The sequence below is a fragment of the Haliotis rufescens genome, unplaced genomic scaffold, assembly GCF_023055435.1.
Source record: "Haliotis rufescens isolate VD_foot unplaced genomic scaffold, xgHalRufe1.0.p SCAF_90, whole genome shotgun sequence".
In the NCBI taxonomy this organism is placed as follows: Eukaryota; Metazoa; Mollusca; class Gastropoda; order Lepetellida; family Haliotidae; genus Haliotis; species Haliotis rufescens.
In genome coordinates, this window is record NW_025964384.1 from 1,078,665 (window position 1) to 1,101,472 (window position 22,808).

General features: G+C 39.9%; 1 protein-coding gene across 2 annotated transcripts in view; it reads left to right on the plus strand.

Moving 5' to 3' along the window:
- LOC124147161 overlaps positions 1-22,808 on the plus strand; it is a 198,304-nt gene continuing 175,496 nt past the window's right edge. Inside the window, exons 1-2 of one of the 2 annotated variants that reach the window (XM_048391575.1) lie at positions 1-93; positions 811-907. In XM_048391575.1, the coding sequence (XP_048247532.1) occupies positions 823-907 (85 nt within the window). In that variant the 5' untranslated portion in view covers positions 1-93; positions 811-822. Of the gene's footprint in view, positions 94-427; positions 560-810; positions 908-22,808 lie in introns of those variants that run through there. The other variant, XM_048391574.1, reaches the window with a different exon arrangement.

Sequence of the window (22,808 nt, forward strand, 5' to 3'; positions counted from 1 at the left end):
CGTGACAACCGCGGCAGCTTTCTCACATACTCCCACTCCGTGTCCAAGTAGAAACAGCTTCGCCCTGCGTGCTCTCTCGGAATATAATACCAGGTAAGGAAAGTAATTGAATTAAATATATCATAGTATGACAAGAAATGGAATTACACCAGGGCTATTGAACGACTGTTTACCTTTGTTAATATGTTGAAACTGACTAAGCGCCGCATTCGAAAGAAAATGAACAGAACTTCAACTCACTTGAGACATTAAATGTGGCTGTGAATTTTATGAGCCCAAAACATTTGCGAAGATCACATGTCTGGGTAAGTATCATAAAATTTAGCTAGCAAGACAATGTGGAGACACGATTAGCCTCAAGCTGTAACCAGTTGTATGCGTGACCCGCATAATGCAAAATATACTCTAGTGTATGCACTTCATGCAAACAATACAAGGCTGTTAAGCTTGACTAAATAGGACAAAGTACTTGAATTTATCGTCTTTAAAGACTCCTTCCTGAGAGTATAAACACCATATCACTATGTTCCTCCTATTATTAGCTCAACCGTTTGTAGACGTGAGTATGAAGTGCTATTTCACTACTTACTTGACATTTAAAGAAGGCCATAAATTATTTTAAAAGAAGAAGAAATTGACATCACAAAATCGCTTTTGTGATATCTTAGAATAGATAACAAGATCATTATATGTTTATCAATTCAAAATTAATAACGTTAGCAAATATAATTTGGATTTGGATATTTTTTTAACAAATAATAAGCCCCGTTTCGTCGTATTGTACTATTATAAACATGATAACCATTGCAGATCAAGGTCGTGATGATGATGCTTTTTCAAACACTGATGCTTGCGCTGTATGCTGGTCCAGTGCTAGTGACAGCAGTTGTCACAGAAGCAAGCGACGGTGAGAAAATGAAGAAATTAAATACATTAATGTGATTAAATCTTGATGAATATTGATTTTTTTATAATGGAGGAAGTCTTTCCAAATATATCCGCGGGACTAAAAAACACACGACATAATAACTAAATGCATAATAATACATAGTCCAATGGTTATACCAAACTAATGTGGACAAGGGATTATATATTCATATCATAGCAAGTATCTAAAGTATCTTATAAAGGAGTTGATGAGGAATCATTAAATATATTTTTTACCTTATTTCAGCATATGACTTCCCCCATTTGGTTGTTTGAGCTATAGTATTTTAAAAAGCATTGTAGAATGTGACCATTTGGAATCCCAAAATTGCTTTTAAATATGAGTTACAAATTGCATAACCTAGTTGCATATGGAGTATGTGGGAGACGTTGTATTCAGTAGATATGTGTATATTATCAAATACCGGAAGCGTTTAATTAGGAGATAAAGATATTGTGCTCTCTGCGCGTTCGATTCCAAATTCAATTTAGCGCGGTTAAATCTACAGGTAACCCAGCTCTACATTGAAAACACAGTTTTGTTATCTCAATTCTACCATGGCTAAACAAAACGCGATCTGACTTACGGAATCACCGACTACATCCTTTAAACAAAATATGGCGCTCTTTATGTTCAAGCAGTTTGTTAACACCGATATACTTCACTCGATCATATGACATGCCTTGAAAGCAAATGAGCACTGACCCTTCGTAATTTAACATGAGGTGGGCACCTCTATAGCTAAACTTTGTATACAAGCCGCCGTGGAGAGAGGACGTGTTTTTTTAGAGCTCTTACCTGCACACCCTAGATGGTTATGTACTGCCCAAGCCAAAGGGTAAAGGCAATAAACGCAAGAAGAGCGACAATAGCCCAACTTCTACGGAGGATAATGTGAAAAAGAGATACGAAAAGGAGATTTTACCCTTGGACGCAATATACGATATGGCGATGAACCACGGTGCCTCTACACCTGGTCAACAATATGTGTATACTCAGGGATATGGCCAGTTCACTCTTACGCCAATAACCTCTTTTATTACCCACGTGGTGAAGAAACAGGTGGTAAGATACTAAATCCGTACGTCACACGTGTGTCGTACAAGGTTGACCTTGTTTTATTCGTTTTGATTGGATAACCGTGACCTCTGTCACCACTCTCCTACCCAGAGTTCCATGCGGCCGGCAGCCAGCTAGCATAGTACCTCTGCCACAGGCCAGCGCCATGTGACGATTCGTCACATCTTTCACAGTCCAGTCAAGATATTGCATATGCTTTTCATCCGTTTCATGTTTGACAAGTCTACACATTTTCATAAACAAATGCCAAAGAATGGTTAACTTTCATTGAGAAAGTATGCAAATACGTAAAAATCTACTTGTTTTTGCGTAGTTATCCTATGTTTACATTGGATGTACGGCTCCACGTGCTGTCATCGAAGCGCAACGGAGAGCTAGCGACACGGTCACTTTGATGCATAAATATATATTGTCATGCAACTCACTGTCGCAGTTGTAGTAGCATATCTATATAGTTATGCAAAACAATATGTAAAGCGCCCCCAAATACTTACATTAGTCCGTTCTATACTGATTTCTGAAAAAAGCGCGTTTGTTTACAAACAAGAGAAAAGTCCGGTCACGTGATATGCAAATTAGCCTGTGGCAGTGGTGTTATGCTGAGTCACCACTGCGACGGAGTGTGCTCTGTCACACCCGGACTACTTTTTTCATTCATAAAAAAATCGCGAGACGTCATTCATTTTGCGATTACAAGGCAGAACTGAAGAAATTCATGAGAACGAGAGATATTTACAAACACTTTATTAAACCAAACAAGTTAGTCACACGCATCAAATTCGGTTTGCATTCTATATAAGTTATGCATAGAGGTCCTACAGACATATAATCGAGCTAGGTCTATAAATCGATTAACAATGTACGACTGCCGATCGAGCGCGTCCCTTGAGCGTGACGTCGACGCACCCAACTTTCAATTTGATTTAACGTAAAAGGATAGGCGTGGTGAAATGAAGTCTGTTTAAACTATCTGGACAGATATCTAGACTTACTTGGGGTGATCCGGTTGTGCCATCGGTGTCCCCCTTGAAGCGTATTTTGTGGCGCTGTTTCGGGAGGTGTTGTTCATGAATGAACGAACACGACAGCACGACCAGATCACTTAAAGTTCACAGTTCCGATACAAATCATTCGAAAACTCCGTGGAAGTGTGCTTGACTTCTGATTTTGTGGCCCCAAACATCCCAAATGTGAACAGAAACATTCCCTATCTCTAGCGTAAAACGCTGTGAGTGGATCGCGGTTGTCTTTTCTTATTCTGGTGGCGACCTTGCCCTTCGATTGTTCGAAGCTGTCACTGACATGCAAGCAGATTTGAGTTTGTTGATTTTCACGTCTTCAGTATATAGGGTGGTACAGTTAACATGAATGTCTTTGGCGAACAGTCTGATTTCCCTCTTCCAAAATGGTACGGACATGATATAAATTCAGCTGATAGATCAAGGAAACCGAACCATTTTGATTGCACAGACGGGACCCCGGCAGTGTGATGTGTTTCGCTCGGTCAGATACCATAGAAAGTCCACTCGTTTCGTAAAAATGGTATCTAACGAGAATGAGTGTAGTATTCTCTATATACACCACAGGGACCGACAGCTCAAGTGGTTAACTCTCCACCCTCCGTCCGTCCATCTTGGGGAGACGAGATATTTAGCGACTTCGGAGTTATGGACGAGAGATTCAGCAAACTGGAGGCAAAATTGGAAGCAAACCTGACAAAACTGACCGCAAGGATGGTCAATATTGAAGATGAAGTGAAAGTGCTCAGGGAAACCAACGGAAAAATCGAGGAGGCTGCAAGTATCCAGGAGCAGCAATTCAGCGATGTAAATCAAAAGCTGGACCAGCATTCACACAATGAAAAGACAGATAGCTGACCTCAAAAGTAAAGGTACGAATTATCAGGTGGACGACCTCATGGAAAGGGTGCTCGATGTACAGTCCAGGGTCCACTTGCACAAAGCGATCTTAGCGCTACAATTATTGTAAATCCTTAAGATCGCGATCTTAGGCTTACGCTACAATTGTCATCCACTTGCACAAAGCGATTGTAGGTTAAGATCATTGTAAGCTACAATCGAAACTTACAATTGGTCCAGACCAATCTTAAGTAGCTAAGATCGTTGTAGTCCCTGACAAAATGGCGTGCAAGACAGGGCCAGTTTCACATTAATAATCTGCTTTACGATCAAACACTGCCTATTTATTTCGTTAGATTTTATGATTCGAATCGACACTTCAACAACACGAAGACCGCACCACAGATTTAACGTCAAAAATATCGTTAATTGCGATAGTGAACCACATAACTATCGAGTCGATAGTTAAAAGTACTATTCCCACCCGTGTCAATGCTGAAAGAAGTCTAAAACAACATACCTTATCAAGGGAAGGATAAAACCTAAGTCGTCTGCAAGCGATTTGTAACGTCCGTGACCTTTAAGATAAATCAAGGGCAGCTAATCATAGTTTATATTCTAGATGGGAGTGGTTTCCCTTTGTATAAGTATCGTAGAATCTTCCTTGCCCAGTTAGTGTATTAATGTTGTAGAATCGCCGAGCTCCCCTTGTATATCTTTTGGGTCACATTCGTGTCAGTTATTTTGTCTTTAGTTTATCATTAAATAATCTACAAGTAAACACAAGTTGAAGTGCAAAATCATACGTTTATATCCAAAATCGAGTGGGACAGTCACGAGCGGTTGTAATATCTGAATTTATAAGAAACTAATACAAATATTCATCAAACAAGCAAATACACATGATGAGACATTTGAAATTTGTGTAAAATATCCCATAAATAGCAAAAGTAAAATTCACACTTTTTAAAAAATATAATTAATACCAAATGAATATATATTAAACAACTTCTTTCTTGAAACATTATTCTTATTTCCCGTACATGCATTCTTGAAATCTCCCGTCTTACTGTGTTTTGAAAAGGTTGTCATAACATCCTTTGTAATAGCGGCAAAACTAAAACATGAAGGATATACATGTATTTAGGATTTTACGGAAAGCTCCCCCAAATAGATGACGATCATACATTTACCTGTTATGTTATTTGGACATAGAGATCTATTATTATTTTCTTTTTTTACTTTCATAATAAGAATGTCACTAAATCTATATGCCAACATTCTAATTATAGTTTCCTTCAAATAGTTGAGACCTTTCAACTGTGCAAGGTGCGTGGAGGGAGGTACGTGTTGTATGTCGTAACCGGTTCTACACGTTGTATGCGCAGCAAGATTTGCGCGTTTGCAGACAACCATAGACAGGAGTCTAGTTTAAGATATTTGTACCTCCACCATTGAAGATTTCAATCTTAGTTAAGATCGCGATCTTAAATCCAAGCCGTCTTACAATCGCGTTAAGATCGGTTTGTGCAAGTGGAATAGGACAATTGTAGGGTGATTATAAAGTTGATTGTAGCCGCCTAAGATCGATTGTAACTAAGATTGTTCTGTGCAAGTGGGCCCAGGTCCATGCGTGATAACCTTGTGTTTGTTGGCCTTAAAGAGGAGAAGGATGAGGATACTGAGACCCTGCTGAAGTCGTTTATCCACGAGAAGCTTGGAATTACAAAGGAAATAGAATTTGTGAGAGTTCACGGGATGGGTGCACCCCGCACTGACAGCAGATCAGCGAGAACGAGACCAATCGTGGCCAAATTCCAGCTCTACAAGGACAGGGAAACTGTGAGACAATCCTCATATGATAAACTAAAAGGGACGAGCTATTACATCAATGAACAGTTTCCGGAGGAGATAGAACAGCGACGGAAACTACTGTACCCAGTGCGTGGAACCGCCTATCATGCTGGTGACAGGACAGCGCTCACAGTTGATAAACTTTATATCAACAATCAGCTATACGTGCCTGGAAAACCTGTACACAACTCTAAGAGTGAGATACTCAGGAGACCGCACAGATTAGAAGAAATGATGAAAACTAGAGCTAAACCAAACCCTATGGATACAGCATAGGACAATAGAGAGCATGCTGGACATTGTAAATTTCATGTGTCTCACCGTTCCTTTAAATGTCTTTCTCTTAACGTATGTGGTCTTACTTCACGGCTGTCAAACCCGGACTTTTGTAAGTCTGATCTTTGATCTGATCTGTTTAACAGAGACTAAATTATGCGACTTAGATATCATTGATATACCAGGATTTACTGTATACAGTAATAACAGATGTAACAATGGTAGAAAACGAGTATCGGGTTGAATTGCAATAGCTTGTAAAAAATATCTGTCCAATTACACTAAAATCATAGATAAATCAAATGACATAGCTCTGTGGTGTCGCATCTCATCTAATTGTCTTACAGTTAATGAAGATGTAATAATTGGATGTGTGTATATACCTCCCGAGTCCAGCCGATACTCGTCTGTAGAACATTTTAATGAGTTAGAACGCGATTTGATATGACAAAGACAGCGATATGGTTAGTGCAAAGCTTCATTTACTCTGCGATAATGGTTTTGACGTTGATAGAAACTCTATGGACAACTGCATGAATTCATATGGATACAAGCTACTTGATATCTGTAGAAATGATAATTTGTTTATTGTTAACGGAAGGGTAGGTTTAGATAAAGGAATTGGGTCATTTACTTGTAAAGATTCGAGTGTAGTCGACTACTGCTTGGCTACGGCTGATGTTTTCCCTTTTATAAAGGAAATTTCGACCCTGTCTTTTCAGATGCACATTGCCGTTTAGAAATCTGTTTACGTTTTGCGCCTAAGCTCACGCATGATGTAACCAACAGTTTACATGTACCTTATCGTAACCAATGTTTGGACAACAAACGCCCGAGACAATGGGATCCCAGGTTGCGAAATGAATTTTTGTTCTCAGTTGAATAACGATTTTATTCAAACATTATGTAATAACATTGACGAGATAACAAATGCCAACCTGAAAGAAGGTATTAATCATGTGACACAGTTATTAATGATGAAAACTGTAGTGCAAAACTTAAAGATACAAAAAAACAAAGACCCCAAAACGTTCAGGAAAATTTTGAAATCATTTAATCCTAAATCAAGTGAAAGCGATATTAATATTGACACATTGTTCGAACACTTTAAACGTATGAATGATCATCCGACTGATGATTGTAATGATTTTAACCTTAGCGATATGCATGATAATGATTTACTAGATGATGCTATAACTGAACATGAAATACTGTCAGCTGTCAATAATCTTAAATCAAATAGAGCCTGCGGACTTGATGGAATTGTAAATGAATATATTAAAAGTACAATTCACATTTTAATGCCAGTTTATGTTAGACTCTTTAATGTTATATTTGATCATGGAGTTATCCCAGATTCTTGGCTTCTCGGCTGTATCAAGCCAATCTATAAAAACAAAGGGAACCCGAGCGAGCCTGAGAATTATCGGGGCATCTCACTAGTAAGCTGCTTGGGTAAGCTATTCACCTCTGTAATAAACAATAGGCTACAAGCTTTTTCAGACACCATTGGTTTAATTGGTGAATCGCAAGCAGGCTTCAGAAAGAACCACTGCACATTAGATCATATCTATGTACTAAAATCGATAATTGATATCTACCAAGCATCCGGCAAAAGAATATTTTGTGCATTTATGTATTTCAGTAAAGCTTTTGATACTGTTTGGAGAAATGGACTGTGGTTTAAAATGATTGAAAGTAATGTTACTGGCAGGTGTTTCAGATTGATATACAATATGTACCAAAATATCAAGTCATGCGTTAAGTATAATAATGATATTACCCCATTTTTTCAATGTAACATAGGCGTCCGTCAAGGAGAAACCTTTCTTATTTGCACTATACATAAATGACCTAGAATCATATTTGTTTGAAAATAATATAAAGGGCTTGGATTTTGTAAATGGCTATGCATCAAACGAGATCGGTGTTTATTTGAAACTTTTTTCACTTTTGTATGCGGACGATACAGTTCTGTTGTCAGAAACTGCCGTAGATTTGCAGAATGCCCTTGACGTATTTGGAGATTATTGTAACACATGGAAACTCAACGTTAACCTGAATAAAACAAAGATAATAATATTTTCAAAGGGATATGTCAGGAAACACTTTGAATTTACATTACAAGGATCAAAGATAAAAAAGGTAAAGGATATGACTACCTAGGGGTTCTATTTTCGGGGAATGGGAGATTTTGTAAAGCGCTTAAGTCACTTAGTGATCAGGCCAGTAGGGCAATGTTCTCTGTTTACAAATTTATAAGGCAACTAGATGTCTCATTAGACTGTCAACGGAAATTGTTTGATCAATTAGTTCTCCCTATACTATTATATGGATACGAAATCTGGGGTTTTGAAAAGCGTAATATATTGGAAAAGGTTCATCTGAAATACTGTAAATATATATTAAATATTAAGCAGTCAACCCCAGATTATATGGTATATGGTTAGCTCGGCAGATACCCTATAATAATTAACATCAAAGTAAGAATCATTTCGTTCTGGAGTAAGATCCTACTTTCCCAAAAACCGCTACCACAAATCATGTACTCAATAATGCTATCCCTGTCATCCTAATCTGAAAAGGTACAATTTTCTCTATTGAATATGATAAAACAAATCCTGCAAGAAACTGGACTGCATTACTTGTGGATACCACAAGCTGTACCAGATGTCCAGTGGGTCAAACAACAAGTGAAAATAGTGTTAACAATCAGTATAAACAATCTTGGCAAGCTTATATTCAAAATTCCTCTAAGGCAGATAATTATAAACTATTCAAAAGCGAACCCACTTTAGAACCATATCTTTTAATTCTCCCACAAAATCTACGAATTTGGCTAACGCGTTTTAGAACAACAAATCACAAGTTGCCGATAAAAATAGGAAGATGGCACGGAATACCACGTATCAACAGATATTGTACTCTATGTAATGCCGCTGTTGGCGACGCATTTCATTTTTTATTAAGCTGTAACGAATTACTCAACCTTAGAACAACCCTATTACCAGACTATTTTTGTAAGTATCCTACTGTGCATAAATACAACTACTTAATTAATTGTGATTTCAAACCTCTTCTTACAAAGTTATGTAAATATATAAAGAATGGACTCGCACTGCTACAATGAGTGATCTACTACATATCAAGATATTACCTTAATATATAATTATTTACGCAGGTATGTATGCAAATATGATGTATATATTGTATGCAAATATGAATGTATATATTGTATAAAGTATGTATATATAATGCATTAACTCCAACTTGCTTGTATTGTGCTACATTCGTTATACAATTGTATTATACTTCGTCATGTGTGTTCTCTATACCACTATTTTGTGTTTTTGAGAATAAACTCTGTTCTGTTCTGTTCTAAAGAGTTCAATATTGTTCCCAACATGATTGACTTTCATCATTAACAAATTGTAAGTCACGGATTTTTCAGACATCACTAAAATCATGTTTAGATTGCCATTGTTACCTGGGAAACTATGGAAGGCGTCATCATGCTCCCTTGGCCTTTCTTATATACTAATCATCCTGTTGGTGTTTTGATTGCTATATAGATTGTTTAAATATACATGAAGTTTTCGAATGGTTAGAATACATAAGTAACTGAGATTGTAGTAGCTTACCGCATGTTTCATTGTAGTATATTTGTTGGTTGTAATTGGCAGCTTTAATTGAGTACAAGGGTGCTGAAGCGATGGTGTAAATCCTGCTGGAGTACCATGCGTGTATCAAAAGTACTGTAACTCTCCATTGTCCCATGTATGGTGGCTTTGGTTGCTTGGCGATCTATAGTCCGTTTTCAAATTGTGTTGTTGAATAATAGTTTATATTTTTAACTGTTCTCAAACTTCTATCACTGTTATTTTCGACGACAGGTTTCTGTTTAGTCTAAAGGTATTTGCTGCATATTTTTTAGTTGAGGTGACCGTTTTGATAACTCATTTACTGATTACATACTCTCCTGACTGAAACTCAAACTTGCTTTCGTCATGGATGTATTTGTCCGCTCGTCTCCGAAACAACAAACCATCGAAGTTGAAACTTAACATGCTTTTTTAAACAGCGGGAAAACGTAACTGTGCTTCATATAAAGTGGTGTAAATGTTATGTCATTGAAAATTAGCAACTTTATAGCAAATTCATTGACGAAACCGATACCTCATAACAGGAGACATAGTGACACGCGCGAAAAGAGATGTGATGTTACAACTCAGTCAACACTATCAGTATTAAGTGCCGTATTTGTAGCATCAAACAAATGTGGCGGACAGATGTCACCATGGCCGCAATGTATGACTGTGGCACCGTCAGATTTACGCCACTTCTCAAATTTGTGAGGATGGAACTAAGTTGCAAGTATTCTGCAAATTATGGTCACGTCATGTCTGTTATGGAGGTCGTTTTCACCAGGAGGAAGCCTTCTTCACCAGTTCGATGTTCTGGGTACTTAGGAATGAGATTATGAAACACACCAATGTCGTCGTACGGGTTCCAATCTATAACAATGATATATATATATATATGGATGTCAAATTCTTTATTATGAGGAACACATCGTTTTGGGGTTTAAACGACCGTTGAACCGGTCGTTTAACCCCAAAACGTTGTGTTCCTCATAATAAAGAATTTGACATCCATATGTCTGGATATGTCGCAGTTGGGGCCAGCCGAGTTTTAGGTAATAATAATAATAAAGAGTGGCGAATAATATTAAACGTCTGGCCCAAAACACTGTAAAAGGAGGGAAGAAAGTTAGAAAAAAGGGCGTTAGAGGTTTTAGGGTGACAGGAGGTTGTCAGTGGGGAGCTGATAAAAGTCTTAATCTGTAACATAAAGTTGTATAGTTAAAGTAGGGTACAGATAATATAAATATCAGTTAAGCTGATAGTTAGGCTAAATATAAGTAGGAAGGTAAACGGAAGGCTCATAACACCAATGTTAAAAACAGAAGCGGGTTGGGGGGTGTCAGGCTTGTGTGGGGAGTTGTGGCGTGTGAGTGTGTGGCGGGGAGTGTCCTTGACATTGGCTAAGTGGCTGGTTGAATGACTGTTAAAAGGAGGGGACCATTACCATTAGTGTGTCTGGGTATGGGAGAATTTTGTGCGCGGACGTCGGAGAAGACAACTTGTACTTGGAATTTCGATCCCGTTCCGAATCGTAAAAGTTGGTAATAATAGAGATAGCATTAAGGCAGTACTCCAAGCTAGCAATACCTCTCAAGCCTACCAAGCCATTCAAGCCAACCAGTCTACCAAGCCATCCAAGCCAAGCCTACACAGCTTCCACTGTAAGCCAGCCAAAGGAGGAACCTCCGGTAATTATCAAACACACACACACGCATCCTCACTAAGACTACAAAACCACAAACACACCCAAGCTAACTCCAAAAAACCTAAACCTAGCTAAACAAAAAACTCTCTCCCAAAAACTCCTTTAAACAGCTAAAACCCTAAACGCATCTCACCAACCAATTCACTTCAACTACACTATCTTTCCTTAAAAACAACACCCACCTCAACACCGCTCACCAACTACATCTCACCACATCTAAATACATTACACTACATACTTTCAAACCACAACAACATGCCCGACACCCGCATCATCACTCACGCAGACATCCATAAACCCGACTCACTAACACCCTCGGAAGCGCACAACACTTCCGGGAGGACACCAGACTCACTCATCCCTGACGAGTTCGGCAAAAAACACTCCAGACACCCCCCCAAATTCCAAAAATCCAAATGTAAAAAATGCGCCCAAACAGACTACCCAGGCATATGCTCATCCTGGTGCATACACTGTAAAAGCATAAACCACTACTCACTCTCCAATCAATGCCCACACAGACACACCCAAACACAACAGGCCAAAAAACACAACATGTACACGGCCAAACTACAAGCTTAAAGACACACGTCGCATACATCCCAACCTCTCTTACACACACCACAACCAAACAACATCCCGTAAAAAACATACATAGCCAAACTCCCAGACTCTGTATGGGCCATAACCCCGCAAGGCGCACAAACTGCACTCGAAACACCCATCCCGCACACCCTCCACACACCCACTCTCACATTCTCCCCCATACCACTCACAGCCACAACGTTAACATCCACACCCGCATGCAAAACAAATCGTAAGACGACCACCATACCACAACCAAGCACCACACACACCACAGCCTCCAGGGCAGCAACATCTCAACACAAGCAAGCACAACCCGAAAACCCAGACAATAAGGAAACTACAACGAAACCCAACATACAATCACAAACACAACCATGCACGCAAACCACCCCCATGGAGTGTGAGGCCACTAAAACCGATCTCAACGAAGAAAGCGAATATTCTACAACGGAGGAAATTAATGAAATCCCCTTTTCAGCCCCCTAAATGCTTTAAACGCAAAGCCCCACAATTAACAAGTTCTAAACAACCAAATAACCTAATTATCCTTCTAGCTTACAAGCAAAGCACCCCAAAAGCTAGTATCAAATCTTTTCACTCAGTAGCTTACAAGCTAAAATTAACAACAACCCCATTCGAACTCTTTAACATTAATCTTAGAGAAGCATCCAAATAAACTAAACCTTAAAACAAAAGCTTAACCTACAACCACACATTCCTCAGTAATGGAAGGTCTAAATATTTTTCAATGGAATGCCAACGGGCTAGCCTCCAACGGCCATGAACTTCAAACTAAATTCAAACCAAACAAAGGCCCACATGTAGTATGCATACAGGAAACTTAATTCTCCTCTAAAACTAAATTCACCCTAAAAAACTATAACTCAGTAAGACTTCACAGAATCAAAACTAAACCAGGTAACGCAGGTGGTGGCCTTCTCATATACACCAGGGAAGACATTAATTATCAAGAGATTAAAATAAACACACCTAATCTAGAAACTTACGGCATACAAATAACAAACAACAACAAAATTAACATCATCAATATTTACCACTGGGCTACCAAACAAGTAAAGCCTTAAGATCTAGACATTCTCACCCAAATAGGGAAAAAAATCAACTATATTAATTCCTAGGGGACGTTAATGCTCACAATCCTACCTGGGGCGTAGCAGATAAACTAGACCAACCCAGCAAATCAATCTCAGAATGGATAGAACAAAACGACCTAGAACTACTAAACGATAACCATCCCAACAGATACGATAAAATACACCATACTATGTCGGCTATCGACCTAACTATATGTACACCCGACCTGGCCCAAAGCACGCAATGGGAAGTCCAGCCAGAACCACTAGGTAGCGACCATTACCCCTTAACATAACAGTAGGAGGCATAAACATCCAAAAACCATCCGAAAATCAGGAACCAAAATTGCAATACCAATATGCAGACTGGAATTAATTCAAAGAAATCTGTAACCAAGCGAACATAAAAAACCTAGAAAATAAAGACCCCAAAATCTTCTGCAAAAACCTAACTGAATACATAATCACTGCAGCTAAAAACTCCATCCCATTTATAAAACGGCTAAAACAGACAAACCGTCAGTACCGTGGTGGAACGACAAAATAAATTCAACTAGGAAAAAACGAAAAACTGCATTTAACAAGGCCAAGCCAAGGCCAAATATCTTAACACAGCTCATGAATTAAACCACAAAGTACAAAACGTAGTCCAAATAGCCAAAAAAAAAAACTGGAAAAACTTCTGTGAGGGGATTAACCCCACTACAGACGCCAGAACAGTCTGGCGCAAAATACGTAAAAAAAGTCCAAACATAAACAACTCAACAAACCCCTCTCAAAAAGGAAACAACCTAGCCAACCACTTTTCGGCCGTAAGCAGCACTAGCAACTTCAGTCAAAAATTTATGGATAAACTAAAGTCAGAACCTAAATTCTCCAAATTACCAAAAGATGATAACCTAGACATAAACAAACCATATACTATTGAGGACCTACTACACGTAACAAATAACAGGAAAAAAGGGACAGCCCCAAGACTCGACCTAACTTCATACCAAATAATCAAACAACTTCCCCCAAAACTCCTCAATACACTATCAAAACTATAAACCTTAATATTCCAAAACGGCCAGGTCCCTACAACATGGAGACATGCTCTGGTCATCCCAATACCCAAACCTAAGAAACCAGCTGACCAAGCAAACTCCTACAGGCCCACATCGCTAACCTCAAACCTATGCATAGTTATGGAATCTATGGTTAAAAATAGACTTCAACACTTCCTAGAACAAAACAATATTATAAACCCAGATCAAACCCAGGCTTCACTCCAGGCCGTTCAACCCTAGACAACCTCGCTCGACTAGAACAGGAAATAAAAATAGGACAATTAAATAAACAATACACCACAGGTATATTCTTAGATTTCTCCAAAGCTTTCGATATGGTTTGGCATAACGGGCTTATACAAAAACTAGGACTCAAAGGACAAATAGTAAACTACATTCAAGACTTCCTAAGTAATCGCAAAATTACGGTGGGGATAGACCATACTCTATCGGACCAATGTCCCCTAGAAAACGGCACTCCCCAGGGCAGCATCCTAAGCCCAACACTCTTCAACATGATGATAAATGACCTATTCGAGGGACTATCCCCAAAAATAAACACATCTAAATTCGCAGATGACGGAGCCCTCTGGATCCGCACTAGAAGTATTCAATTAAATCACTAAACAAAATCAAACTATGGGCAGACAAATGGGGCTTCTCACTAAATCCCGATAAAACAACAGGTATTGTCTTCAAACACAAAAATATGCAATCCTCGTCTCCAAAACTACAGCTAAACAATAACCCAATCCAATTCCAGAAACAAACCAAATTCCTAGGACTAATATTCGATGAGCATCTCACCTGGGATGCTCACCTAATAAATAAATGCAATAAAGACCTAAATACGCTAAGATGCCTAACAGGCTCTAACTGGAGAGCCTAAAAAACAACCCTATACATAGCTCTAATTCGTTCTAAAATAGACTACGGCAGCGCCATTTACAACACCCTAAACAAATCCCTAACCAACAAACTAAACTCTATACAATATCAAGCACTAAGAATAATAACCCGCACCCAAAAAGGCACATGTAGCACAACACTACGAGCACTAACAGGGGAAAAATTATCTTTAAATTTCTGGGCGGCGTCCCAAGCAAATCATATCATCCAAAATATCCTGAAAAATAACATAAACGCTAAAAACCAAGCACAGGCTCGAAAAAAACCACTTCTTACCCCAATTTCACAAAGAATAAATAAGTACCTGAATGAACACAAATTAAAGAACCTAAGACAAAATACCAAACCCTTTGATACTTACACTCCAAACCCCAAACTCCCCAAATAGACATCTCACTCGCCTCCACTCTAAACAAACAAACAAACGGACCCAAACATCTCTAAAAACAACTCACTAGCATATATCCACGAAACATGGCCAAATTGGTGCCACATCTACACAGATGGATCCTCTGATCCGGCTTCAAATCACACAGGTTTCGGCGTTTCACATCTCCCAACCATTAAAACAAACCAAATCTTATCGACTCCCAAATAATCAGTCAATCTTGACCGCCGAACTCATGGGAATGACCACAGCTCTACACAATCCACAACTAAAAAAACATCCAAACATCCTCATTCTTACAGACTCCCTCAGTGGACTCCAGGCCCTAAAAAATAAAAACACTAAAAACCGCCCCAAATTAATAAATCGAATATTAAAAAAGATGTTCTGAACTAACCAAACAAAACAAACAAATAGAATTCGTCTGGATTCCAGCACACGTAGGAATTTACGGTAATGAAAATGCAGACTTAGCAGCCAAACCATCACTTAAACTCCCAGAAATAAGCCTAAATTTGCCCATCTCTAAATCAGAAATAAAAAAGCATAACTAAACAAAAAATCTCCAAAAAATGGCAAACAAAATATCAAAACTCAAACTGCCAACTCACAAAAAATACTTAAAAAAACTCTATCCAAACCTGAGAACCTCCGCCCATCCAAGAAAATAGACAGGGCCATCACTAAACTACAGTTAGGACACACTAAACTAAATAGCCACCTAAATGCATTTTGTAATGGGTCTAGTAAATAGGGACTTTATCCATGTGGATTTAAATAATTTTGACTATTGCTTTGGAATTTTTGAATTTTTATATGCTGTTTGATTAGTGATTTTGTTTCGGATTTACATGTATTGAGATTTATGATAGGTGATGGGTGTGTTGTTGCTAGCTTGGTTGTTTGGTCTAGGAGGTCATTCTCATGTAGTGACTGGGTATATGGCTGTAGTGAAATTGTTTTGTTGTTTGTTATTAAGTTGGAATGTAGATTTATCATGTTGTTTATTATATCTGGCCGTGTGTTGGAGTGTTTATTTGAAATGAGTTGTATCGCGCCTAAATAGTTAGTGCATTTGGGGTGGGTTTGGAATAGTGTGTGTAGGGATGTGTTTGTATCTTGGGGAGGGTGTGTGTGTGTGTGTGTTATCATTTATATACTGAACCGCAAAAGTAATGTCACCCCAAGTAACATTGCATGAAAAGCTGTCATTTAGATATTTGGCTAATTTTTGTCAAAGTTTCGAAAAATTTAACATTACCGTGTCAGGAAAAATGAAATTTGATCATAAAAAAACCAAAGCAGATCGCCCTAACGCATCACGGCAACGGCCATGGTAACCCGATGCACGGGACTTGAAAAACTGAAATACACATGCGTTCCACCATTTCTTGCCTATAAAAATCCACCAAGATCGGATAACATTCATTCCTTTTTGAATCGCTACCACATGCCAAGATTGACAAGAAATCAGCGACACCAAACCCTTGGATGATTGCAAGCTGGAAAAACCGCCCGGCAAGTAGCCAATGCATTTCAAGTCTACGTAAGCACCATATTCAGGCTCCAGCAACGGTACCAGACCACCAACAATACAGATGACCGATCACGTAGTGGAAGACCAAGGGTCACCCCCGACGTCAAGACCGTCAGATTGTGCGACAGCATCTTCAAGATCGCTTTGTTACTGCTACGGAAACTGCTCGACAGACATTTGGGACACACCAGCGACACATTAGTGCGGGCATCGTGCGTCGACGATTGACGAGCAGACACCTCCACTTCCACAGGTCACACCGAGGACCCATTCTGACGACACGTCATAGCCGGGACCGTCTTCAGTGGGCTACACAGCACCAGCATTGGCGCCACCAGCAGTTAAGAAGTGTCCGCTTCTCAGACGAGAGCTGTTACTGTATCTCAACAGCAGATGGCAGAGAAAAGGTCTGACCATGCTGTGGGGAACGTTATTCGGATGCTTGTGTTGTTTAGAGAGACTCGTGGGGTGATCCGAGCATCATGGTGTGGGTTGGAATTGGTCTTGCACAGACGGTCGGCCCTGTGGTCTTCCAGAATATCGGTCCAGGGAGAGGCAATGGTGTCACAGCAGCTCGGTACATTGATCAAGTCTTAAGACCACACGCCATACCTCATTTGGCACGTCGCCGAATCCACGAGTTTCAGCATAATAACGCCCGTGCAAACACTGCGAGAGCAACAAGAGACTTCCTCCAGCAGAATGGCATCAGAAACATGCAGAGTGGCCTGCCCTCAGTCCCGATATATACTCATTGAGCACCTGTGGGACGAGATTCAAAGACGGCTGAATGACGTCCGATCAAGGCCGACAACTGCAGCTGAACTGCGTCAGGCGTTCCCCAGAGTGTGGGCTCAAGTGCCTATGGCCTTCATCAACCGCCTCATTTATTCATGCACATGGCGGACACACGAGATACTGACTTGTGATGCCGTTTTCTCAGAGACTAGTGTTGTGTTTCACTATAAGAACATTTGACACTTTAATTTCAACCTCGATGATTTTAGTTAATCGGGATGGGGGGTGGGGGGTGGGTGCTTGATATGTTCTAATCTGTGGGTTTTAATGAGTTTGTGGAGGTGGGTAAGGAAGGGTGCCATATGGTGGTTGTTTTTTAATTTTTTAAGTGTTGAAGGTCGAGCTTTTTGGAATTTGTGGAATTATTTCGTATATTGGGTTGTGTTGTGCCTCAGGCAAATAATTAAGTATTGTTTGATTGCGTCTAAGTTGGATTGATGTTGTGCATGTTAGTATTGGTAATGTGTTAAGTGAGGTACCGGTTCTGGTTCCCAGAGCTATTTTAAGAGCTTATAATGGATTGAGAACCGGAGCGGCGTAGTCTATTTGGGATAATATTAGTGTTTTATATATACACAGTAAAAAAAGTGTTGCACCCCCTATACTTTTTCATGGAGGGGTGTTTTGAAAGGGTGTAAAGATAACCGAATTAATATTATAACCAGGATTTCGTGTATACCAACAAACCAGTGTATTGTCTATACAATGAACTTAAATGGGGTATTCCATGACCTTATGGCATGTAATAATCTCTTGCTGAACTTTTACGAAAAATGAACGAACAACGAAGACGCATTAAATATGGTGACATCTCAATAATTTTTAGTGACCAAATTCATCCAATAGGGTAAGAATGTCATATGGAGATTTGACGAACACAGTAAGTCAATATCGAGAACTTCCACCAAGCACTTGGATCACAGCTTGAAGTCTTCGTCTCATACTCCTCACCAGACGTTGGAATCGCTCCATGGGCAGCTGCTGCCACTCCTCGTGTAATGCTGCTTCCAATTCACGCAAGTTCTGTGGAGGAGGGTCCCGACGATAAATCAGGCGTCCCAAAATGTCCCATACATGTTCCAGAGGATTCAGATCTGGACTCATTGCTGGCCATGGAATCTGCGTCAGAGCATTGTTGTAGATAACCTGGGTCACAGCTCGTGAACGATGTGGTCTGGCATTGTCATCCATGAATATCGGTCTGGTGGCCAGTGGATGATTGTCAAAATGGGGCACCACAACTGGATTCAGCACCTCTTGGATGTAGCGCTCCCCTGTCAAGTTGCCTCGTATGGTCACTAAATCAAGCTTACAATCAAATGAGAAGCATCCCCAGACCATAACAGATCCACCTCCATATGGTACAGTTGGCATGATGTTTCTTGCAGTATAAGCTGTTCCAGGACGCCTCCATACTCTCACTCTGCCATCCACAACATGCAGAAGGAACCTGCTTTCGTCCGACCAGTGGACTCTTCTCCAGGACCTCAAGTTCCAGTTCTGTCTCAGTCTACACCAGGCTAGACGTAGTCGTTTGTGGTTGTCTGTGAGTTTAGGTCGCTTGATAACCCTTCTGGACTTCAACCCTGCAGATTTAAGACGATTTCTCACGGTCTGGGTACTGAACTGTTGACGAGGAAGCCAAAGACGTTTCAAGGTTGTGCTTGTAGCAAATGGATGACGCCTTACCACCCTCAACAACGCTCTGTCATCTCTAACTGTGGTCTTACGTGGTCTGCCAGAGGGTCTGCGATTCCTTACATCATTAGTTTGTGCGTGTTTTCTGACCAAACGGCTTATTGTTGAGTAGTGATGTCCGGTTCTTCTGCCAATCTCCTTGAACGAAAGACCTGCTCCATGAAGGCCAATAATCTGCCACTTGACTGCTTCTGACAATCGTCTACCCGGCATTGTGGGTTACAATAAACTGGGCTGTCAGAGAACATCTTTTATAGGCGATGTTGAGCTTAAGAAGATACTGCAATCTGCAAATGTCATGCACCATGCAATTCACGTGCTGATTGCTACGTTTTGGTGATCATCTTCCCTCCGAAAACATTACACATTTAACATCAGATCCCCAAGGAATACCTACCATTAAAACCAGAGTCGGGCGTTTTAAATGTTGTGATGTATCAAACGTATTAATGTGGGGGTGCAACACTTTTTTTACTGTGTATATGTTCAGAAGTGTTTGTTTGTCAGCTCCCCAGTCACAGCTGCTGATGGCTCTCATAAGATTTGTGTCTTTTTGACAAGAGTTGACCATTTTAGCAGTGTGAGGTGCCCTTGTTAGGTGTTGGTCCAAAGTTATGCCAAGGATTTTTGCTTTTTTTTGGAATGTGATAATTTCGTCATTAAGTGTGAGTTTGGGTGTTAAATTTGGCATATGTGTTTTTTTTAAGGGTAGGCCAATTGTTTTTTGTGTTAATTTTTAATCCCCACTGGGAAGCCCAGTATTCAATATTACTAAGCATGGTTTGATTCTTTTTTTCGATTTCATTTTATGATGTTGATGACGCCCTAAACGAAATAGCGTCAGCAAAGTTGACGGTAGTTATGTTATTGGGCAGTCTAGGGGATATTTCATCAATCATGAAGTTAACTAATGTTGGGGATAATATGCTTCCCTGTGGGGTCCTATTTTCAAGGGGGTAAGGGTCTGAAAGTGTGTGGTCAGATTTTACTGTAATATTTTTGTCTGGTAGAAAAGAGTGTATGAAATTTAGTATTCTACCATCAATGGCTTGGTCAAATAGTTTTTGGATTAGGCCGTTATGCTAAACCATGTCGAATACGTTAGTAAAATCTATAAATATGGCCAATGTGTATTGTTTCTGTGCCAGTCCTGTTTTAACTTCATGCTCTAAATGTAAAATGTGGTCTACAGTTTGTCTTTTTGACATAAAGCCACTTTGGTCCTCCATAAGGAGATTTTAGAATTTGAGCATGTTGTTTATTATAGATTCCATTATTTAAGTTTAAGATTCCCGTTTAAGAACCGGTATTGCAGGTTTCCATGATGTGGGTAGGGTTCCAGTTGTCCAAATTTGGTAAAGAAAAACTGTAAGAGTATTTTTAGAATTTTAACAGGGATTTTGTCTGCTCCTGTGGCTGTGTTTTTGCTTTTGAGGTTAATGTAGGTTGATGAAGTTGTAAATGGGTAAGTGGGTATTGGGTGGTCTTTTGTTGGATTTAGACTGTGTTTTAATTGTGTTTTGTAGTGGTTTTGTGTGATTGGTGGAGCTACTTGCGGTCGAGAAGTGGGCAGCCATGACATTTGCCTTTGCTTTATCTGTATTTAAGTTAGGAATATTGGGCCTTGTGAATGTTTTAGAATTTCCTTTAATAGCCTTGATTTTTTTCCATAGGATTTTGGTGTTTTGTTTGCCCATTTTCAAACTGCTTGTGAAAGTTTGCCAGTGTTTCTTTTTGGCTGCCCTTATAAGTTCTTTAGTAAACTGTTGAATGTCTTAGTTTTTTGCCATTTTTTGTTCTATGTTATATATCGTATTTGTGAAGTTTGTGTTGACGGTGTCATTGTTTAGGTTATGTATGTCATGTTGTTTTTTGTTTGGTTACATAGTTTGTTGAATGTCTGCCAGTCTGAATTTGCAAATTGAATTTTGTTTGCTGGGAGTTGTCTTAAGGGGGATTAGGGAGGTGGAATATGGAATATTTTTAGGTATTGACAAGTAATTTTAATGGAGTAGTGGTCGCTGACCCAGGTGTCTGAATGAACTTCCCAGCTGAATAAGATAGGTGTTGAACTTGATAAATCTACTGCTGTTTGAGTTTGTAGATGGCTAGTAGGGAATCTAGTTGGTTGATTGTTATTCAAGCAAATGAGGTTGTTGACACCCATCTAGTCCACCAAATCCATCTGAATAGATTTTGGTGCCCCACAGTAGATGGTGAGATCTTCTAATGTAAATGGCTGGTGGATACCAGGGCGAGGGTGTGGACTTTTTTGGTTGTTTTTTAGCAGTATGGCAGCTGACAGGAATTCGATAAGTTTGTTTGTGTTGGAATGGAGTTTTTGGGAGTGACCATTTGTGAGGGGACTGTTCTCAGGGAGGGAGCAGGATGAGGTGTCTGAGATGTTTTCGTTGTCAGGGAGGCTGTTGTATGTTGGAGGTGGGGGTGGATGGGGGAGATGATGTTCCTGTGGGGGTGGGGGAGGATAAGGTAGTCCAGGTCTAACCCAAAGTCAATTGGGATGGGGTTAATGTTGTGTGTGGGTGTCAGACCTGGGAAATGTGTGTTGCTGTGTATAGGTGTTGTGAAAAGCGAGTTTGGTAAAGGTGGTGTGGGTGTTGGTGTTGTGGATGTCATAGTTTGTTTGAGGGGGGAGGGGATGCAATAATACAGTGGGTAATACAAAATAGAATCAACAAGTTCATAAAACAATGGGGATGATAATGAGATAATTAAATTACAGTTAAGAGGGGAGAGGGAGATAGTAAATAAGACTTTTCTAGGAAAGATGCCACTGAAATGTCCGTGGGGGAGGCGCTTGGGGTAGCGGTCGTCCGGCGACCGGCGACCGGCGAGCCGGCTTGAGGATAGTGTCCGATCCAGTAGATTGTTCGAAATCCCTGTGAGTGTTCGTAATCCCAGGAGGTGTGTCAGATGGTGTTGAAGGAGGTTAGGTGAGAGCTGTAGTGCTTATCGCAGTAGCAATCCGGCTGTGAATTTGTAAATACGTCCGCCCATGACGGAAGCTAAGTAAACGACTAATGACTAGGAACACTGACGAATGACTGCTAGAATTCTGAGAGCAGAAATTTGTACATGTAACAAACAACAAAGGTGATGAGATAACAAAGTTCGAAAATTTACAAGGGAAGCCAACAGTTAATCATCGCCGATGGGTAATTAGCAAAAGACAAAAGGACGCACTGACTGGTAATAAACAATTGACAAATTGACTCCCTGTGGTTATTAGCGATAGACAAATTGAAACCAACTGGATTGAAGCCAACTTGATTATTTAGCCTTGATAGGGGTTTGAGTCCGATAGAGTAATGTATCAATACGTCCCAAGCACAAGGCAGATATGTTACCTTGTCACGGTTCAAGGCTGGTTGGGGGCACGG